At 34.4% G+C, this 20,490-nt stretch overlaps 1 protein-coding gene across 1 annotated transcript in view; it reads right to left on the bottom strand.

Moving 5' to 3' along the window:
• Positions 1–4,890: 4,890 nt before the first annotated feature.
• The window catches only part of LOC129756375 (uncharacterized), a 32,490-nt gene continuing 16,890 nt past the window's right edge, over positions 4,891–20,490 (bottom strand). Inside the window, exons 2-4 of the mRNA XM_055753231.1 lie at positions 16,238–16,334; positions 15,504–15,677; positions 4,891–6,739 (exon numbers count right to left, since the gene is read on the bottom strand). Coding sequence (XP_055609206.1) covers positions 5,703–6,739; positions 15,504–15,677; positions 16,238–16,334 — 1,308 coding nt within the window. The 3' untranslated portion in view covers positions 4,891–5,702. The remainder of the gene's footprint in view (positions 6,740–15,503; positions 15,678–16,237; positions 16,335–20,490) is intronic.

Genomic DNA, 20,490 nt, shown 5'->3' with positions numbered 1-20,490 from the left:
CAAACCCCATGCTGCACCTAATTCACTAGATTTGGAAATAAGTTTCTAAATTGTAATGAAATGAATTTAAATTTTTTTTAAACTGATCATTATTACTCAATGAAAAAAAAATTCGGCTCGACCAGGAATCGAACTCGAGTTTTCTGATTATCTCCGACACCTTACCAATAGGTAAACCCTCAGATGTAAACTAGTTAAACTGCAGCTCTATAATTCAGTTGACTTCATCATATTAAATTCGCTGCTAGATTCAACGGCAGAAAACGCACATCGTTCCCCGATTGATGGTGCTTATACTGCCTCTACAGAGACTGATTTCCAGATTTCGGCACAAAAAATTAAAATGCAATTTTAAACGTTTATATCTACTATTTTCAAGTTTCATCCAGTTAGGAAATTTACTTTTTTAGTGTTTGAAAAAAAATGATGTAACTCACATGTTATAGCTGTTTTCTATGGTTGAATAAGCGTCCTCCTTAAGGTGGCCATTATGCTCTTATTTTCCCTAAATAAGAAAAAAAGATCGAAAGATCGAATCGAAAATCGATTTTTTCCTGGCCGAAAAATCGATCCAAAAAATCGAAAATCGGAGTTGAAAAGATCGATCTACCAAGGGTCGATCCAAGATCGACCAATCCTAGTGTTAACCGGTTTTCAGATCGAAGCTTCGGAAGCTTCTGGAAGTGCTCGCGACGTAGGCAACGAAAATCGTTGTATTTTTATTGAAGCAGAAGAACAAAATATTCACAGGGCATAGTACAAGCGGGTAAATTCGGTTTACTTTGTTATCACTGGCGACTAAGAGCACCTGTATCCGTGATCCAAACAGCCGATTTAGACCCCGATTTATTTTAGAACCGGTATAAGGGTTGATCCAAAATTGATGAAATTAGGATCCAATTTGACGGAGTTCTAAACCGTGTTTGACAGTTAATGGAACACGAGTGGGGTTGCCAGTGTTTTCACTGGGTTGGATCTAATTTCTGTGGTCCAATTCATGTACAAATTAGACCCAATTGATGTATGTATGAACGGTGCGAAAACTATGGTTTGAAATATTGTTGGAGTCGATGCTAAGATCAGAGAAAATTCCAAAGGTTGCGGTAGTATCGACATTCACTCGCTATGAAGAAACTATCATCATCTTTGAAAGAAGTCTTGGACGAAAGCGTAAAAAATCAACTTTATTAAGGTTCGATTGAAACATTCAAGGCGTTGTGCGATAAGATGGGTAGCCAACATTCCGGAGTTCACTGGTTATCTCGTGGAAAAACGTTGTCACGCTTGTTCGAATTAAGATAAGAAGTGAGAACGTTTTTGAGCAACAATAAATTTTGCATTGGGGGTCGAATTGAAAGATGATCAGTAGTAGCTCATTAGGTTCGCTCATTTGACTGATATTTTTCATAACATGAATGACCTGAGTCTTTTGATGCAAGGGAAAGGAATAACAATCTTTGATTCAATCGGCAAAATCATGGCCTTCAAGTGAAAAATCAAATTTTGGACAGAATCGCTCAAAAAGCGCAACCTGGACAACTTTCCAAACTTAAGAAGCATTCAATCAGAAATAACCTCGAAGATGTCATCCGAACATTAACATTTTTTTTTGTATTCCTTGATATAAAGTTGAACTAAGGAAAACTTATTTTTCTGCCTTTTTCCACAACTTATCTATATGAGCCTGGATTTTCCGCATATCTCGCAACAAATACAAAATATCGAACCCGACTAAACGCGGAATTCTGGTTCCGGAACTGACACAAATTGAACCAAACGATAAATACCTACTACCGTAATCCGGGGTAAGATTGATCACTTTTTTCTATAAATTTCAATTATTTTTTCTGTTAAGGGGAATGTGGCATGTTTTATATATTAAAAACCAGTACTGGACTCCTATGAACGGAAGCGGAAATTTGTAGTTGCTTTGGGGTGACATTGATCAGTCTCTATTCTGATGGTTTTAACGAGTTTTCTTGATCATAAAAGGTACAAAAAACTTTCATAATATTTATAAATGCTAGTTTATCAATTAAACCTTGATTTTTAACGTTTAATTTTAAAAACATTTATAATCGAAAAAAGAACTATGATGCTGCCTACATTTAGGGGCAAAAATTATAAATATTGCTAAATAGTTTGAGCTTCAAAATACAAAGGAAATTTAACCTTCACTCATTCCCCTAGGCCCTCCCACTATTTCCATTGTTTTTAAAGTTAGCGATTTGATAACGTTCCTATCGATTTATCCAATACGGGCATACTCTTGGAAAATTTTTCAAATACCTACTTAAAATTTATCATTAAATGACTAAAATAATAGCACTATAACTGTTCATATATAAAGAAAAAAAGTTGTTCTTTCACATTATACAACCCGTTTGCTTCTAAATGTTTTTTATTGGTATCATCAGGCGAGCTGTTTGTTTGCGAGCCTTGGAAATAATAAATATTTTAAGATTTTGAAATTAGATTTTTACTTGCACAAAGAAAATTTCAAATACAAACCAAATTTTGCCTATTGGATACTCAATTCATAGGCTTCAAAACGTAGAAAACAGTTTTCGAAAATTAAAACTATAGACTGAGTTATTGATGATAATGTGGAAAAGTTTATTGTTGGTCAAATTTACCCCGGTGAGCAATGTTACCCCGTTTAACGGTACCAAATTTTCAAACTCAGGTTTTTCATTCTTTCAAAAAATGCAGGTGCTCCGCCAAAATTTTTGGTTTTAGTGCTCCGCCGATTACATGATCTGAAAACCCCTGTGTTAACGCATCGCAGGAGAATTCAGCGACCATGGTGGTTTGGAAGAACGTGAAGAAGTTATGACCGTGAGGAAGCTGGAGTATTTGTCCGGCAATGAAGCAAAACGAAGATCACCGAGCCGATTTGCCACGAGTCTGGGAATTAAACATTAGCCTGGACTTGCCTCAACATTTTTTTTTAATTCGGTGATACATTCCAACCATAATTATAAAGTTTCTTCAATAAAAATAAAATAATTCAAGATAAATAGGAACTTTATTCATCTTAAATATATATATATATATATATATATATATATATATATATATATATATATATATATATATATATATATATATATATATATATATATATATATATATATATATATATATATATATATATATATATATATATATATATATATATATATATATATATATATATATATATATATATCATTTTTCGAATGAATTTTGTTTTGTTTAATTTTTATTGAAGAAACCAACCAAACAGGTACCATTTACCTTTTAAATTAAGGTTGCCAGATTACCTGGTTTTATCCGGGTTTGCCGGATATTTAGTTCAAAATTTGGGAACAGTCCGGCCCGGACCGGTTGCCCGGATTTCATTGAAAAATGCCGAGAATCTGCCCGTATTTATTCACTTAATTTGGCAAATCTTACAAAAAAAAACAAGAAACGCCTCCAAAACGAAATTTTAGGAGCAAATTTTTTTAAAAATAATTATGATAGGTTTTTGGGAGGCTAAAATGCGATTCAAAATCCGTCGGTAGATTTTGATGAAAAATGTTTGTTTTCAATTTCATTTTTCTTGGTATTTGTTGAGTAACTTCTGGGTTTTGAGAAAAATTGCCCGGATTAATGGTCGTCACTACAGAAATGAAATGCCCGGATTTTGCCAGGTTTTTATAAAAAAAATTGTCCGGTTTTTCCGGTCCGGATATGTGCTGAAAAAATTCTGGCAACCTTATTTTAAATCAGATTAATTTTAATCTGAATTGGCATTTCGACAAATTATATAGAAACTATGTAGAATTTTGAATGAGAAAGAATAGGAAACTGATAGTTGAACAGGTCAAAACTAGAGCGCTTTGAGTAGAAGAAAGGTGCAAGTCAAAAAATCAATAAAATTTGCCGAAATGCCAATCCAGATTAAAATTAATATGATTTCAGCTGCGATTAAAATTAGATAACCTTTTAAGTCAGTGAATGGGCAAACGTTGATATTTACTATTGCGAAAAAGGTAAAATTTACCTTTTATCTAGGTGAATTGAAAAAGGTATAATTTACCAAGAAAGATGGATGCTTCTCGGTAAATTTTACCTTTTTTTCTAAATCAGATTTATTTTCATGTAGGTTGGTTAGTCACCGTCACCGAATCTAGGGTTGTACGCAAAATAATCGAATTCAGGACTTCTTAAATCAATTACAAAAACGTAGGCACCAAACATGATTTTGAAAATTTATCTTCATGCCTTTTTTTAATCGAAAGAGAACTACAGATTTCCGAAAAAATATACGAAAAACGGGGGAAACGAGAACTTTGAAGCGCGTTTTCTCGAAAGCGGCTTTTAGGTACTTAGGCTATAAGGTCCTCAAATGTAGTTTTTTTTTATTTTGACCAAACTAAAATTTTCCCGTTTTTATCTATCCAACGCTCATATTCGAAAATAGCATATATCGATGTTTCCCGGTTTAGATTTCAGGTCACATTGAACATTGTACAGTAATAACACATTTAATTCTTAAGTTTCGCAACAAAATAACGTTTTCGATGATTTTCGGCGAGTTTTAGTTATTATCAGGTTTATCAGCAAGCCAGCCATTCTAAACTAATCTGGCATATAAATCAGTTCAATTCTAGATTGCTAGAAAATAAAAACAAAACAAACTTTTGGTATCGTGTGTGAAATGGCTTAACGGATCTCTAACAAATTGGCTATTTTCGTGGACAAACACACTCACACAAACCATTCACACGTACATGCAATAAATCATACATATGTGCAAGTGTACAAACACATTTACTTAATTTAATAATTTTTCAATACATAACTGTTTTTAATTTGTTTTCGGTTTTTAGTAAAAAGGTAATCATTTCTACAGAAATGATATTTAATACATTTTAATAATATAATATATATTATTAGTTTTAATTATGATCTAGTGTTGGCGATACGACTGCATATTCAAGTTTTTTTTTGTTTTGTATCTTTTTCATAGGTAATATTAGTCCAATAGTTATAATATTACTATTTCACTAGAGTTATTGAAAATAAGATTGGCTTTTTATTGAAATTCCGGGCAATCGTATCCCACAGTTTGTTTTATCTACTAACTCTATCATGAATCTAGACATTTGCGGTGTCTAGGGAGATGCATTTATTCTCTTGTCTTTTTTTAAAATTTTGCCCATTTTTAAGGGATACATGAATTTTCGATTCAGGTGATTCTCGACGTAGTTAACGGTGCTTATATTTGTTTGGTATGCCGATACAGGTGCCTCATTATCAATTGCGTTAGATTGAGTTTTATTAATTGCTTCATTTTATGTAATGATTACAATGATGTGCGTTTCTTTTTTAAAGTTTTATATACTTTGATGTCAATCATAGATAACTTTCAGAAATTAATTTGGTTACTTTCAATATATTTTTTTTTTATTTTTGTGTTTGGCAGCATCTGTGTTATTCAAGAGTATCATTCGATCTCCGATCCTATTTCCATCTCATTTAGTTGATTGAATCAATATGGCACTGATTGTGGCATTACTTGCCCTAACAATCTTTATTTTTTCTGTTTTTTGTTTTTGTTTTCAGATACGCACACCGCTCGTACATACACTTTTTGTGCTTTGTCGAAGTACCCTTTTCTTGGAATAAAACTAGTCCTTTTACATTCACAAAATATCCTATTTTCAAACTATTTATAAACGATCTTCATCTTCATCTTCTACATCTTCTGTGTTTTCTTCGTTTTCCTCCTTGTATCCAGGATGTTCCGATATTGCATAGTAATTACCGTTATATATAACACCTAATTCTCGTAACGCATCTCCACGAATCGTTGCTTTTATCGTCCAATTATAACAATCATCGGATTCGCTTTCACGATCCAATCTTTCTACGTCTAGAATTTTGGAACTTAGCCGTTCTAGAATAATTCCGATATCTTTAATACTAAGATGCCGTTTCTGATCGACCGACAGTTGGTCGATCAGTAGCAAAAATTTTTCAGATGTGACTGTTTCATCGTCCATAACTGTATTTTCTGTTTCACTTTCGGAGCTGTCTCGCTCGGGTCCAATGTCGAGAAATCGGACATGTCCTTTTGTGGTAGAAGTCCTGCGGCTATCCGACAAGCTACTCGGAGGGGGCTGCGGACTGACTGAGCCGTCCTGAATCGGTGATGTAGCAACATTCTTATGGACTGCAATTTTTCTTCCTTCCTCGTGCAGAGCACAACAATGAAAGTCGCACTCAGTAGCACCAGGACTACCCGCTCTTGTAGGTGTGTGAGCATGATGAGCACATTCGAGAGTATGAATATGTACAGCGCCCACGGCACTATCGAAAGATCCGCCCTGTTTCGACAGACGCCTGGCCGAATGATATATGGCAGATTGTGGATCGTCATGATTGATCACCGTTATCTGGGGACTAGGATATCGTTGCTGACTAGAAACAGAAGCCTTATCTATGGAGTTTTGAGTAGATAAACTTTTTTTCGATGGAGAATATTTTTCAGAAGTTGGGCCGTTACTTAGTACACTGCTACTTCCACTGCACCCGCCGAGACCACTAATGCTGCCTTGCCCTCCTGCTTGACCACTTTGTCGTTGATCCCAATGTAACACAACAGTAACTCGTCCCTTGTTATCCATAATTTTCCAAGATGGTGTTTCATCCTGCAACTCCAAGGCATGTATGGTTTCGCAGACGATTTTTGGTATCGCTGATATGGCTAAAACAAATACAAGATTTTTGTAAATTTATTTTTGGCATATAGGTGAAAATATATATTCTAGGAGAAAGAATATCGGAATTGAAAATTGATAAAGATCGATAGAAAAGTTAGGAGAAAAATTACAGATGTTGAAAAGAGCGAAAGAGCAAAATCTTATTAACGTACACCCCACCATATTCTAGTTGTTTTATTAAATCATCTAAAAACGAACACAAACACATATAGGATCTCAATGAAACTTTATGTTTCCTCGAGAAGATTTCTTTTTTTCTTAACTCTAAGTGTACATCTTTCGAGGATATGATGGCTAGCATCTTACAAATGCTAAAACCACCAACCTACTGAAAGTGTACCAGGTATGTATGCCGTGACCGAGATTCGATCTCATGCCCGCTGGCCTAGAAGACTTGAAGGCTATCCTCTAAGGAGCATTTCTTAATCAAGGGACATAAAATGCTCTTTTATATGCACGCCCCACAAATAAGGGTCATTTAAAATGTTATCTGCTATTGTCTCCATAAGTAAAACCGATAAATTTATTTTACTATTCACATAAAGGGTGGTCCACATAAACGTCCTCTAGCGAATACTTTGAAGCATTGTTCAGCTTTGATGTCATTTTACCTCAGCCAATTCTCACCCAACATGAGGTTTTGTCTGCCTTAAAAGCCATTGATCCTTCAAAAGGTCCCGGACCAGACGGTATTCCTCCGTTTCTCATACTGAACATTGTCGCTTCGATCGCCGAGCCATTACGGATAATTTTCAATCGATTGTTTACTGATGGTGTTTTTCCTATTGCTGTAACTCCTATTCACAAATCAGGAAATTTACATGATGTGACAAATTACAGACCGATAATATCAAAATATCAACACGGGTTTGTGCAGAAAAGATCAACTGTTTCCCACTTGTTGTGCTATTCTAATACGCTGCATTCGGCTATGAGCCAAAAACAACAAGTTGACGCTATTTACGTGGACTTCTCTAAAGCATTCGACAAAGTACCGCTTCCCGTCGTGGTCCACATCGTGGACCTAACGAAACGCCAAGCCTTTGTGAACTGAAATCTTCGAAGTTGATGTACGCAGACGATCTTAAAATATACCGAATTATTGGATCACTTGTGGACTGTGCAGCACTTCAAGCTGATATCTTGATACTCTTGGACTGGTGCAGGTCACATGAGATGACAGCTAACTCAAATACGTGTAAATGTATTACTTTCCATAGATCAAGAGAGCACATCCGCTTTGCTTACACCATGGACACAGAAGAAATGGGGAGAGTGACTTCCATAAAAGATTTGGGCGTAGTGTTTGATCACAAACTGACTTTTACGGAACACATAGCTGCCACCACCGCAAAAGCTCTCGCCATCTTTGGTTTCATCTGGAGAAACACCGCTGATTTTGAAGATATTTACTGCCTCAAAGCGATTTTCTGTGCCTTGGTGCGTCGTGTATTGAAATATGGCGTGATAGTCTGGACACCTTATCAGGAAGTACAAATCGAAAGGATTGAAAGGGTTCAGAACAAGTTTTTAAGATATGCACTCCGACGACTGCCATGAAATGATGCCGACTACCACCGTACGTAGAGCGATGCACTTTATTATCCCTCGTAACCCTTCGTTGCAGGCGGACATACATTCAAAGAATGTTTGTCTTTGACCTGTTAATGAATAACATAGACAGCTACAATTTTTTATGGATACCACTTAGTCGCACCGTTTTTGCACAAAACCACCCCTTGTACAATTGTTGTCGTGTTTTTAACGAAGTGTCAAACGTTTTTAATTTTAACCAGTCCAAAGATGTATTTAAAAATATTATTCGTAGTCTTAGAACATAAGTTGTGTTTGGTTTAAGATATGTCTGTATGGTGATTATCAAAATAATTACATTATAGCAAAGGATCGATTTCAGTTCAAATTATTCTTGTCTATAGCAATTTTGAACTTTTTTTTATTGAAATAAAACCATGTAAAATATCAATTTGATAGTGTAGGACATCCTTTAAAAGTGAATTATTTTGTTTTTATGGAAATTTATAAGTCTTTATCTCTTACGTCTATTTTGAAAAAGAATTTGAAGAAAAATGCATTAAAAATTATCCTCATACCTTTTATTAACTGAAAAGTTCACCTTTCTTCCTTTCTTTTTCATATGTAGAAAATCAGAAACCTTGTCCTTTTTACATATTTAAGGCAAAGCTAGCAGAATTTCTTTTCGATAATCCAAAATTATCCATTCAGACAATACTAAAGGCAGCCCAATCGGGATTGCAAATTAAAAATAGGAATCAGAGAAACTTATCTTTTTTCAAAAACGCTTAAATTCACTTACATCTGTATATGAATCGCATAATCTAAAAACTTTACTTTCTTAGAGTGGCTTACAAAGCACAAATAACAATACTAGCATTTGCGTGACGTTAAAATAATTAAGTCAATTATTACAAATGTTTTTGAAATCCAAATGACGACTTTAAAAACTATACAGCTGCAGTAAGCAGTTCAAAAGCATTTTCATATTATTGAATACTTACTACAGTGGGACAAAACTTTAAGACCACTTCTCACCAAAATCATTTTTCGGTGAAATCCTAAAATTGGATGACCTCATAATCAAATAAAAAAAAAGGCACAACAAAATATAAGACCACTTACTATTTTGCTCTGATAAACCTTCACAATCGATCATTTTTCATGGTTTCTTCGTCTTTTTGGCCATGATATTCAACTGATAACTCTTTACATACTGTCCATTTGGTTCAGGGGGTGTTTGAGAGAAAGGGTGACCAGGTAGACCTCAACGTAGTGAAATTCTACTTTTTTGTTCACTAATTTCAATTTCGTTCGGTAGGAATTTTATTTCAAGTTTTTGGTATCATGTTTGCTGATGGTTATATCAACATAATTATCATAAGTTGGAAGAATCGATGCTAAAATGAGTACGGAAGGGCAGCAATAGCCTCCATCAAAAAATTGACCCAAAGCATTCAATGAAGAAAAAAATCTATATTTTTCGATAGACATGATCCTAATCAAACGGTAGAAGCATCTCAAAGCCTCGTCTTGAATTTTTTCGACAATTTGTGGTCAGTTTTTTGACATCAAGATGAACGAGATGGACTTTTGTGAACAAAAAAGTAGAATTTCACTACGTTGCGGTCTACCTGGTCACCCTTTTCTCCCAAACACCTCCTGAACCACATGGACAGTATGCAAAGAGTTATCAGTTGAATATCATGGCCAAAAAGACGAATAAACGAAAAATGTTATCAAAGCAAAATTGTAAGTGGTCTTATTATTGTTTTAATTTGATAATAAATAAGGTCATCCAATTTTAGGATTTCCCAAAAACTTGTAAGGTCTATGAAGTTGTTTGTGGAGCTTATAACTATGCATTAAACAAATAAGAACATCAATTTTTCAACCCTAAAGTAGGTATTAAAGCTTGATTTGATTGTGGTGAGAAGTGGTCTTACCGTTTTGTCCGTCACTGTATATACCATAGCATAAACTATAAAAAATATCATGAACAAAGGTGCTCTACGCTTTTAAAAGAAACTTAAGGTCCTGGAAACAGTTTCTGAATGACTTCTAAAAAAGCGTGCTAAAATCGAAACAAAAATCGAGCGTGAATTTGCCGAGTATTGAAAAAATCAAACAGTTGAAAAATCGAAAAACTACTGTAGTATTAAATTTAAAAAAAAAAAAAATTCGCAAGATTTTGTCGGATAAATCTGTAGTTAGTTTTATATTATTTCTAAAATATTATAGTTATGTCAAATCTAAATTTTCCGCTCAATATAAATTTATGCTTTTACAATGAGCTAAAACGTAAGTGGCAGAAATTAAGGCACTCAGAAATTAGACAAAAAAAAAGATTAGACAAAACCAACTGTAAGGTTTTACTCAATTTCTGATAATATACACAAGAGGAACTATTAAGGTTCAATGAACGAAATCTTCCTGAGATAGATTTTTTTCACGTAGGATGATTCAATGCTGCTAATGAATGATAAAGTCTCTTACTAAATATATCTGTTTCCAATACTCTACAAAAATGCTTTTATCGTTTGGACACCTGTTACATATGAACAATAGACTAGCTCAATTTGGGGACAATTTAGTATTTCTCAGGGTTTGGGGTCTGAAAAACTTCGCTTTGATTCAAAACTCATTCATGACTTTTGCAGAATTTCCAGAAATATCGTTTGCATGAGGAAATCTTAACTTTTTGACTTTGATGAGAAGAATTCGTATTAGTTATTAAATATTGCCATCATTTTTTTTATAGGACCGAGCCTTATAACGTTTTTTTTATGCCAATATTAGGGTGGCAGCCAAATGGGTCATGTCGATTTTCGAAAATCGATCATGTTTGTATGTATGTATGTATGAAAACCCACCAGTGGCTGATAGGTCTTTCGACCCGAGGCGGTACGGGAAGTCTCAATCGCACATTCAAATATTGTTCATGCTTAACTCATCAACAATAATTGCAGCACTACCAAGGGGTCCGTTACCACTGGTTTGGGACAGGTTTGACTCATCTTACTCCCTTCCAACTGTTCGAAACAAATAAAGAATTCTGAAAAGGTACCTTAGTACCCCTCTCATGATTCTTAATTTGCCGAGATACTCCGGCTGGCTTGAACCCACAATCCATTGTATATCAGTTTTCCGCTTGTTTGATGCCCTGTCCTGCCCCCCTATAATCCACAAGAATAGAGTTAAGCTATTTTATTATATAATCAATCAATGAATACAACAATGTTTCATATTTTACCTTGTTACCACCTGCAATTCCAATGCATGATTGTTATTTTGCCTGTTTTCAAAAGAAATCAAGAAGCCAATGCATATTAACAAAATTATTTTGTCTTTTATAATCAAATAACGGAGTAGAAAAATGACGCATTCTGCTTAACAAACCACAGGCTCAAACATCTATACCTGTTGTATAAGATTTAAAAAGTAGCTAACTTATATGGTCGCAGCAAGCCTGCAGTATGGAAATATGGAAAAAAGACTTTCCAAAAACCGGGGATCGCTAGTAATTTACTTTTGCTTCAAATTTTGTATTTTTATTGATTCTTTCATCACTTTCATACAAAATATGAAATATTTCACTAACATGCGCCTTACACAGATTCATTTAAAACCGGAATTGCAAATGGTAACTAAGATAGTTCAAGGAACGAGCTCACCAATTAAGCAGCAGCAAAATCCGCATCAGCTAGCAAACACTCTCATCACATGGTACTCTTCAAACGATTTGATACCGTTCTCTTCCAGACACGGTAATAGAAAGTCAGGAACTCAAATTTCGCTGCAATCCTTCCAGCAGCCAGTGGAAGAGCCTTCTTCTTCTGCACACTAACTTTGTAAGATTTTTTCCACCAACAAACGTTATACAGTTGAAAAAAAAAATTACATCACTCGTTTCTATTACAGCCCTCAAGGTATCGATAATTTCAATTGCACCGTTCAATCGTTTCAAAACATGAAATAGTCTCACTAAAACCGACATTTTTCGTTTTTTCAATATTCTGAAGCTCTGAAAATTAGCTGCCAGAAAAAAAAAAAAAAAAACCGTCGATTTTCGAAAATCGATCATATACATTTTGTAGATTGGTCCAAAAAACTGACTTGACCTGGAAAAATTTCAACTCAATCAGACTTGATTGAGGGGTGTCTTAAAAAACTCAAAGTTTCGGTTTTTTGCCCTCGAAAATCGCCAAAGGGGAGACCAAAGGAAAACGGAAACCGGCAGTTTTTTTCGGAAAACCGATTTAGTCCCAGAAAGTAGATTTCTGGTGAAAAATTGTTTTTCGAGATAACACCTGATTTCGACGTTTCATGCATTTGTAAGCCATTTGGTAACAAAATTCATATACCAATTTTCCGAATTTCCTATCGTTCCCAGCTTGAGGATTTTTTAAACTTAGTAGTCGATTTTTGACATTTTTTTTTCAAATAACACCAGATTTCGATGTTTTATACATTTTTCAATCATTTGGTATCAAAGTTAAAATTTCGATTTTTCCGATTTCCTTTGGTCCCCCGTTTATTGAATTTTAAGGTTAAAAAACCGAAACTTTGAGCGATTTGAGACACTCCTAAATCTAGTCAGATCGAGCTGAAATTTTGCACAGGTCAGTTTTTTGGGCCAATCTACAAAATGTAGGTACATATACATAATATGGTCGGTTTCGAAATTCGACATAACCGTTAGACTGAGTCGATTTGGGGTCATTTTTGATTTTCTCAAACCCTGGGGTCTAAAAAGCTTCATTTTGGTTCAAAACTCATCCATGTTTTTTTTTTGAGGAATTTTATTAAGGAACGTTTACAGAAGTGAATTTCAACTTTTAGGTTTGTATGGGGCAATTGAATATTTTGTAATGAAAACATCATTTTCGTTTCATCCGTGGAACCGAGCCTGCTTATGGTTTTTGTGCGAACTTATAAATTTTCTAAGCGAAAATTTTTCACTGAACCGTAACTTCGTATTTTATTTAAAAAAAAATATTGAGGTCAAAACGCTGTCATTAGTTTCTCGGTACGACAACTAGAGTGCTGCAACAAATAAAAGAAAACGGGAGGAAACAAGCTCTAATTTCATCGAACAAAGTTTTCTCCTGAAAAACTTTGTCGTTACGGTCGTTCGTATCTTTCCAGGCAAAAAGCTGTAAGCTGGTGAATACTTAGGACTATCTATCTGTGTCTTTTAATATTAAAAAAAAAATCAACTCAACTGATAACACTGTTGTCGTGTCAATTGAATATTTCAATTCCTAAAAAAAAATACTATTCACCAGCTCATTGTTGTTTTTGCCCTTAAATGTGCGTAAAATAAACCATATTTACTTAAATCTTATCAAAATGCGGTTCTCCGGTGAAATGTTTTTCATAATTAAGATATTTAGGAAAACAATAATCAAAATAAACCAGCTGATTTAAAAAAAAGTTATTTGCAAAAAATGGGATTTCCGTGTTTTTGCGAGAAACATATCTCTTAACGAACTTCGGAGGACTTGTTGTGCTAACTTTATTACTGTTCTGACTCAACTTTTATATCTTACTTTTAAGAGGTCGGGATTCGACCAGACCGAACTGAACGTCACAAACTTGATTTCGGGGAATCGAGTTCAAAGTTCACAGCCCATTTAATCATTTTACCATCACATTTAGATTCTTAGGAAGCCGTCGAGGCTATACTAGTCGATTTCCGATTACACAATAAGCAGAAAACATAATTTTAAAAACAATATGTTTGCACCCAGTTTACTCTGGTCGAACCAGAATGTTTAAAAAATTGCAATGCACTATCATTTGAAGGGGCAATTTGTTCTGAACGTAGGAGCCTACTTATAGGCGCTTTACGAGCAGCACCCAACGAGTATGGCTGATGTTTGAAAAATGTTTTGGAAAACATTGGAAAACAAAGTTCAAGGGATTCGTTTCAGTCTAGGGTTACCATACGTACTCTTTTAAGAGTACATGTACTCTTTTTGTGAAATTTTACCAAATGTAATCTTTTTTTTTTGGTTGAAAGACATTTGATCAGAAAACTCGACGTATCTCTTCCATTTTAAGAAGTAGTTTTACATCTTATGCAAAAACTACCAAAGGAGTACAGCTTAAAACAAATTACTTTAACATTTTGTTCTAATAATCATGCATTTTTAGTCGTTATAAACAGTGAGCGCGATAAGCGCCTTTGAGTATGCAAGCAGTAATCAATATGCACAAAATTTAGGTAAAGAACAAGAATATTTTAAAAGTAAATTGTCATGTAAGTCATATAACTTCCAAGAAATTGACAGGTTTTGATTAGATTGAAATATCTCGGTGCCTCAGTTAGCACGAAATATGTACAGAAGAACCTTGCTTATACGAGCTACTATTTTCATTCAAAATCCATGTTAAAATGTGTTTTATCATCGCGGTATATTGTTGAAGTATTAAATCTTGAGGAAGAATGAGCAAAAGGATTGAGTTTGTCAATGTATTTCGTGTAATCCGAGGTTTCATTTATCCGAGATGGTTCCTCCCCCGACTTCCTCGGGTAAGAAGGGTTCTACAGTACATCCTTTTGCATACCATCCGGGCGCAAAGCTTAATAAATATAAGGATCTTGGGTCAACCTGATGGCTGGGATATCGCGGGAGCTCAGAAAACTGGAGTTCGGCTAAACGGGATTCTACTTTTCAACGTTTTTCCTGAATTTTGGATAAATGATCTCAATGTACTCTTGGTGTCACGGAATATGGTAACCAGAGTCTGGCTGAACGAGATTTTAACAAATACTAACAATCCGCCACATGAAGTGTTTAGCCACGGGAACGTCTTTTATCATTTAATGTATCAGATATTAGTTCTACCACTAAGGTGGCCTCTCAGTTCACTTTGGCGAAACGCATTTTTGCCATTTCCACTGTCTGCAACATTGAAATTTTCTAATGAAATCATAAAAAAATAGGAAAAATATTCTGTTTTTAATTGTATAGCTGCAAAGTTAACCCATTTTTTTTCAAATAGGCGATCAGTTCGGTCTGGTCAAAGTTCCAAATAAACGAATTTCAAATCAAATCAAATCGGTCTGGTCGAATCCCAACCAAGAGTTCTAAACAAAGTTATTTTCCAAAAAATGGTTCTCATAACCTTTTAAGGAATCTAGATTGAAGTTAGGAAGCGGAGATTTATTCAACAATTAGGAATAATGGTTCGGTCGTTGAAACTTACCAGCTTTAATAACGTCAACACCTGTCGGGTACCAGCGTTCCCCGTGCCGTAGTAGTAAAAGCACTGTGTTGTTGGCTAGAGTTCGAAAATACTCGCCATCTTCCACCTGCGTTCCATCGCATTCTAATACCAAACGTACCGGCTCAGATGCTGGTACTCCTAGTTTATCCTTGCCTGGAAAAAGTGAAGTGAAAATTAGCTTTCCCCGAATTGTGGTTCAATGTTATCTTAAAAGGTAATGGAAAAAAAAAATCCATTTACTTCATTTTGAAATAAATTTCGAAACTGAAACTTCTTGATCTGTAATCACGTCAGGTCAAAGTGGAGTAAAATGTGTGATTTCTTTAAACAAACGTTGGTTTCTCTCTTCAGTTCATTAGATGGGATGGCATGAAAATGTTGGACGGGAGCTCGATCTACTGCGCAAAATCTGTTTTATTCACAAACTCTTCCTTACACACATCGAAGCGAACAAGTATTCTCCATCTTTTCCCTCCGGGTGCAATATTTCACCAGCCAAGCACATATACGCCCAACAACATATACATTTTGGTCTACATTTTTCAACTAGTGTTGAGCATTTAAAAATTGTAGTATCAGCGTGCCCTAGTTTTCCATTGCAAATGCAAATTATTGTATTCTTTTTTTAAACAAAAATTAATAAAGTTAATTTATTATTTTTCGCTTCCCAATGGAACGAGCAGCACGAAAAGAACAATCAATAAGTCACTTACCTCTAACAATTAATTCCTCGAAGCTTCCTACTACAAGTCCTTTTCGAACGTTGCGCCAACTATCCCAGACTTTAAGAGGCCTCTTTCCTCGAGACTCCTGTGAACGATAATTGATACTATTTAATATTCAATTGACCTCGATCATAACTTGTTCTGCTAAATTATACCGAAACCATTCCTTGTCTATAGTTCAAACAATTGCAGCCCAGAATTGGTTTTGAAACACCGAGAGTGCATAATGCTGCTGACCACATTTCCGATATCCCGTGAGCTTTCCGTAACGAATATTTAGAACAAGCAAGCTCACCAGTTTCACGAAGGGAAAATTCAAATGTGTGACGAAACTAGTTCTTTATTGTCGAGGTACACTAATTTTTAGAAATAAACTTTCTTTATCGAAAGTCCAACTCGGTGGACAAAATTTTTTAACAGGTTTATGAATTGTTTCGTGGCGCAATAGTGTAACTATTATTAAAAATGATATCGCAGTTGGATTTCGAACTGAACACACTCTTCGAATGGCACTTCTTTATTCACAGAAATAATTATAAATTTTTCAAAAAATCACTGTTGTGTCTTTAGTGAGCAAGCAAAGTTCATTGCAGGTATAAACTGGACGAATTTTCGCTTCGTATGCTTGATGCTCTAGATTTTACAAAATATAGGCCACGGGGAGAGCCTTTCGAATTTGGCCTATATAAACTGACATAACAGAAACTCCTCATTTTGCAAGGCGGATATAAATTTTAAGGATGTTATCGGTGGCTGGAAGGGATAATTTTAATAATCACAATCTATCCAACTAAATCCAGGAATTAGGTGAATTTGTTATTTGATAAAATCCCTGATAAGCCACGGTATGATACAACAAGTATCGAAATGCAAGGAGTGAATAACCCTTTTACATCGGATGCACCAATCTAACTGACACCAAAAGGAGTGCGCTGGCCTCACCGCTAGAAGAGGGAACCGAGAGCATTCTATTGCATTTCGTATAACCTCGTTTTTGGATGTGTACCGTATCGGATGCAATGAGCAAGGAACCGTAAATGTTTGTTTATGTATATTTGAAAGCAAACAACTAATAGTGAAGAATACGATTCAAAATGATGATCAATTTTAGGTGTTTGAACCTATTTGTAAACTCTCTCAAGGACAAGCGACCTTTAAAGGTTCTAGTTTAAAAAAAATTAAAAAAACTATTGCAGTACCATTGATTGATTGGTCCGTAATTTGGATCGTAAAGTAACGGTAAAGTGAACGACTTCATATAGCTTTCCATTCAGCGGATATGTAGAGGAGAGTTAGGAGATTTTTTCCTCAGGGTGATTTGATTCCTTAGCTACCGTCAAACGGGGCATCATGCAACAGCAGAGTTAGATACAGCATTTGTATTCCACAACACTTATTCACAGGGTTGCCAATTTTTTTTTCAAAAATCAGGGAACTGATGGAAAAAAAAATCAGGCAAAATCAGGCTTCGTTAAAGTAACGGAAATTTCACGCAAAGTGATGACCTTTTTTTGGTCATCGTTCCACATTTTCACTGTAATCTGTGTTATTAGCCTACTTGGTTGAATAATTCAATAATGCAATCGAAAGGTTCCCTACTATTCAATTTTTTAAATAAGAATTGAAGGGAATTTTTCGATTGCTTTGATGCCACATTTTCACTTTTTAATATCAGCAATGATACCTAATCCAAGTCCTTACTACCCATTTTTCGTCACATTCGCAAAAATCAGGCATATTTTCAAAAACCATGGAAATTCAATGGCTTATCAGGTTGTTAGGCTGAGCCTCGCAAAATCTGGCAAATCCGGAAAAATCAGACACAAATGGGCATCTCTGCTCATTCTATTTTTAATCTTAGGGGAGAATGAGGATACTTGATCCTTGGGGATACTTGATTCCTTAGCTATATCTCGAAACTGGAATATCTTGCAAGAATCAAATGTTCTAGAAAAATGTGCCAAAATAACCAAAATAACAATGCTTGTAGTTTAAAAAATTTTAACAAAATAATTGTTTGAGTAATTGAACTTAGTTTGAAAAATTTCACAAAATGTAACTTGCAGATCTTTTTTCACCACTTTAAAATGTTTCTTACATGGGAATATTATGGAAAAAATTTTTTGTTCCAATGTATCAATCGTTCGAGCGTAAAATGAACTTCATAATGCCATATTTTCAAAGCAATGGAAAACTCTCGACTTTTTTCAGAAAAAGTTTTCTAAAATGTTGATTATGGGTACAATTGATCCCCTAGAGTTTGGTACAATTGATCCCCCTTCCAAACGGCATATTCTTCTTCTGGATTGATAGTTATGATTGCTGATTACGAATTAACTAATTTTTATCCAAAAACTAATATTTATCAAACAATTGTCTGAAGAAAAGAGCAAAAATAATTAATTTTCTCTCAATTACAAAAAATAGCGCCTTTAAGTATGCAATGTTATAAGCGTTGAGACAAAGTTATAGAATTTTCTTCTTATGTCTGCTATAAGTTGTGAAATGAGAACAAACATGACCAAAATAGTCAATTAACATTCTATCTTGGGGTTTTGTTTGATTTTATACAAGGATTAGGGCTTCCTGAATAAAAGATCAAGTCTCCTTCAATAGGGGATCAAGTCTCCCCTAACTTCAGAAAAATCGCAATTTTTTTACTCCCACGAAAATGCTTCTAGTTCATCAAAGGGTTCAAGTATCGTTCTAATTTTTGGAGCATAGAAACTTGAAGTTACAATCTGTCAGAAAATGTCAAAGACGGCGAGTTGCTAAATTTTTCCAGAAAGATATGGTGAAAATAAGAAAAGGGGATCAAGTATCCCCACTCTCCCCTATATATAAAAATGGAGGCGTTGGTATCCGAGGGTTTTTGAAGTCAGAGATGGTTTGTATAATAGTTTCAAGAGTCACACTTTTTATGAAAGGAAGGTTCCCATACAAAATCAACTTTAAATGGGACACAAGTCGTACAATGTAATTCTGTTACGATTTTCATAAAAAGCGATTCGCGAGCACGATGAAGTAAAGGACATGTAGATGAAATAAAACATTTATTTATTTAAAGGTAAAGCGAAGTTTACCGGGTCAGCTAGTTTAATATAATATAATAAAGTTATCATTTAATGATAACAATGATCATGACATAGTTTCCACATCGTGAAAAAGTTTTTCAAAGTTTTTGATTCCCATAAAAAAAATTAAAAAAACGAGCAATATGTACACATTTTTATATTTTTCGATGCCGAAAAAAACTTTTTTTGGCTTAATGATACAAAACTACCTTACCTACAAACTTTATAGTTCTTTTCTTATCCTATACCAACTCTGTTGGTGTAGAAATATTTTTCGAAAAATCATCATTTTTTTTTTAAATAAATATTTTTATAATTCAGATACCATTCTGGGCAAAAATGCAATAAAATGTCAAAGATGTCAAAGATTTAACTTTTATATCTCGTTTCCATATGCTGGAATATGATTGTTTTGCATCACGCGTATCTTTCATATTTCATCCATCCAAACATAAATTTTCATGGTTTCACCAAGTATATTTTTTTGTTGTATGGATCAAAAATTACTTGATTAATAGGTTTTATGCAATGATATACATAATATGCAAATTTGTTGCATACAAATTTATCAGTTTTAGGAATTATTTTTTATTTATTTGCATAAGGGAGCTCCCTTAAGCAAATAAATAAAAAATAATTCCTAAAACTGATAAATTTGTATGCAACAAATTTGCATATTATGTATATCATTGCATAAAACCTATTAATCAAGTAATTTTTGATCGACAAATTCAATAAAATCAAGAATATAAACGGTGATAAAACTTCCATGTTCCACAGTTAGTTTTTTGCTCTTGTGAACTTTCAAATACTTGATAAATGTTTCGAAAATTCTTTAAAATACCTCAAACTTTATTTATTTCCTCCCTCGGAGTTTTTTTTGGAAATATGACCTCTTTTGCCAACCCGTGACCCGAAACTTGCTACCTAAAATCAATTGCTCATATCTCATAAGCTCCATCTGCAGATTTCCATCTCAATCCGACAGCACAATCATGACAGTATCGCGAAAACAGTGAACAACTTATACGGGTGACCCCTTTTTTGGACCACGATCCAAAACTTGACACCCGAAATCAACTACCTGGTCTGTAAAACTGCCCTATGCCAATTTTCATTACAATCCTATACATAATGAAGACATTATCGCAAAATAAATAAACAGGT

This window comes from Uranotaenia lowii, chromosome 3 (assembly GCF_029784155.1).
Source record: "Uranotaenia lowii strain MFRU-FL chromosome 3, ASM2978415v1, whole genome shotgun sequence".
In the NCBI taxonomy this organism is placed as follows: Eukaryota; Metazoa; Arthropoda; class Insecta; order Diptera; family Culicidae; genus Uranotaenia; species Uranotaenia lowii.
Note: the sequence above shows the minus strand (reverse complement) of the source record. Positions and strands in the feature narration are given on the sequence as shown.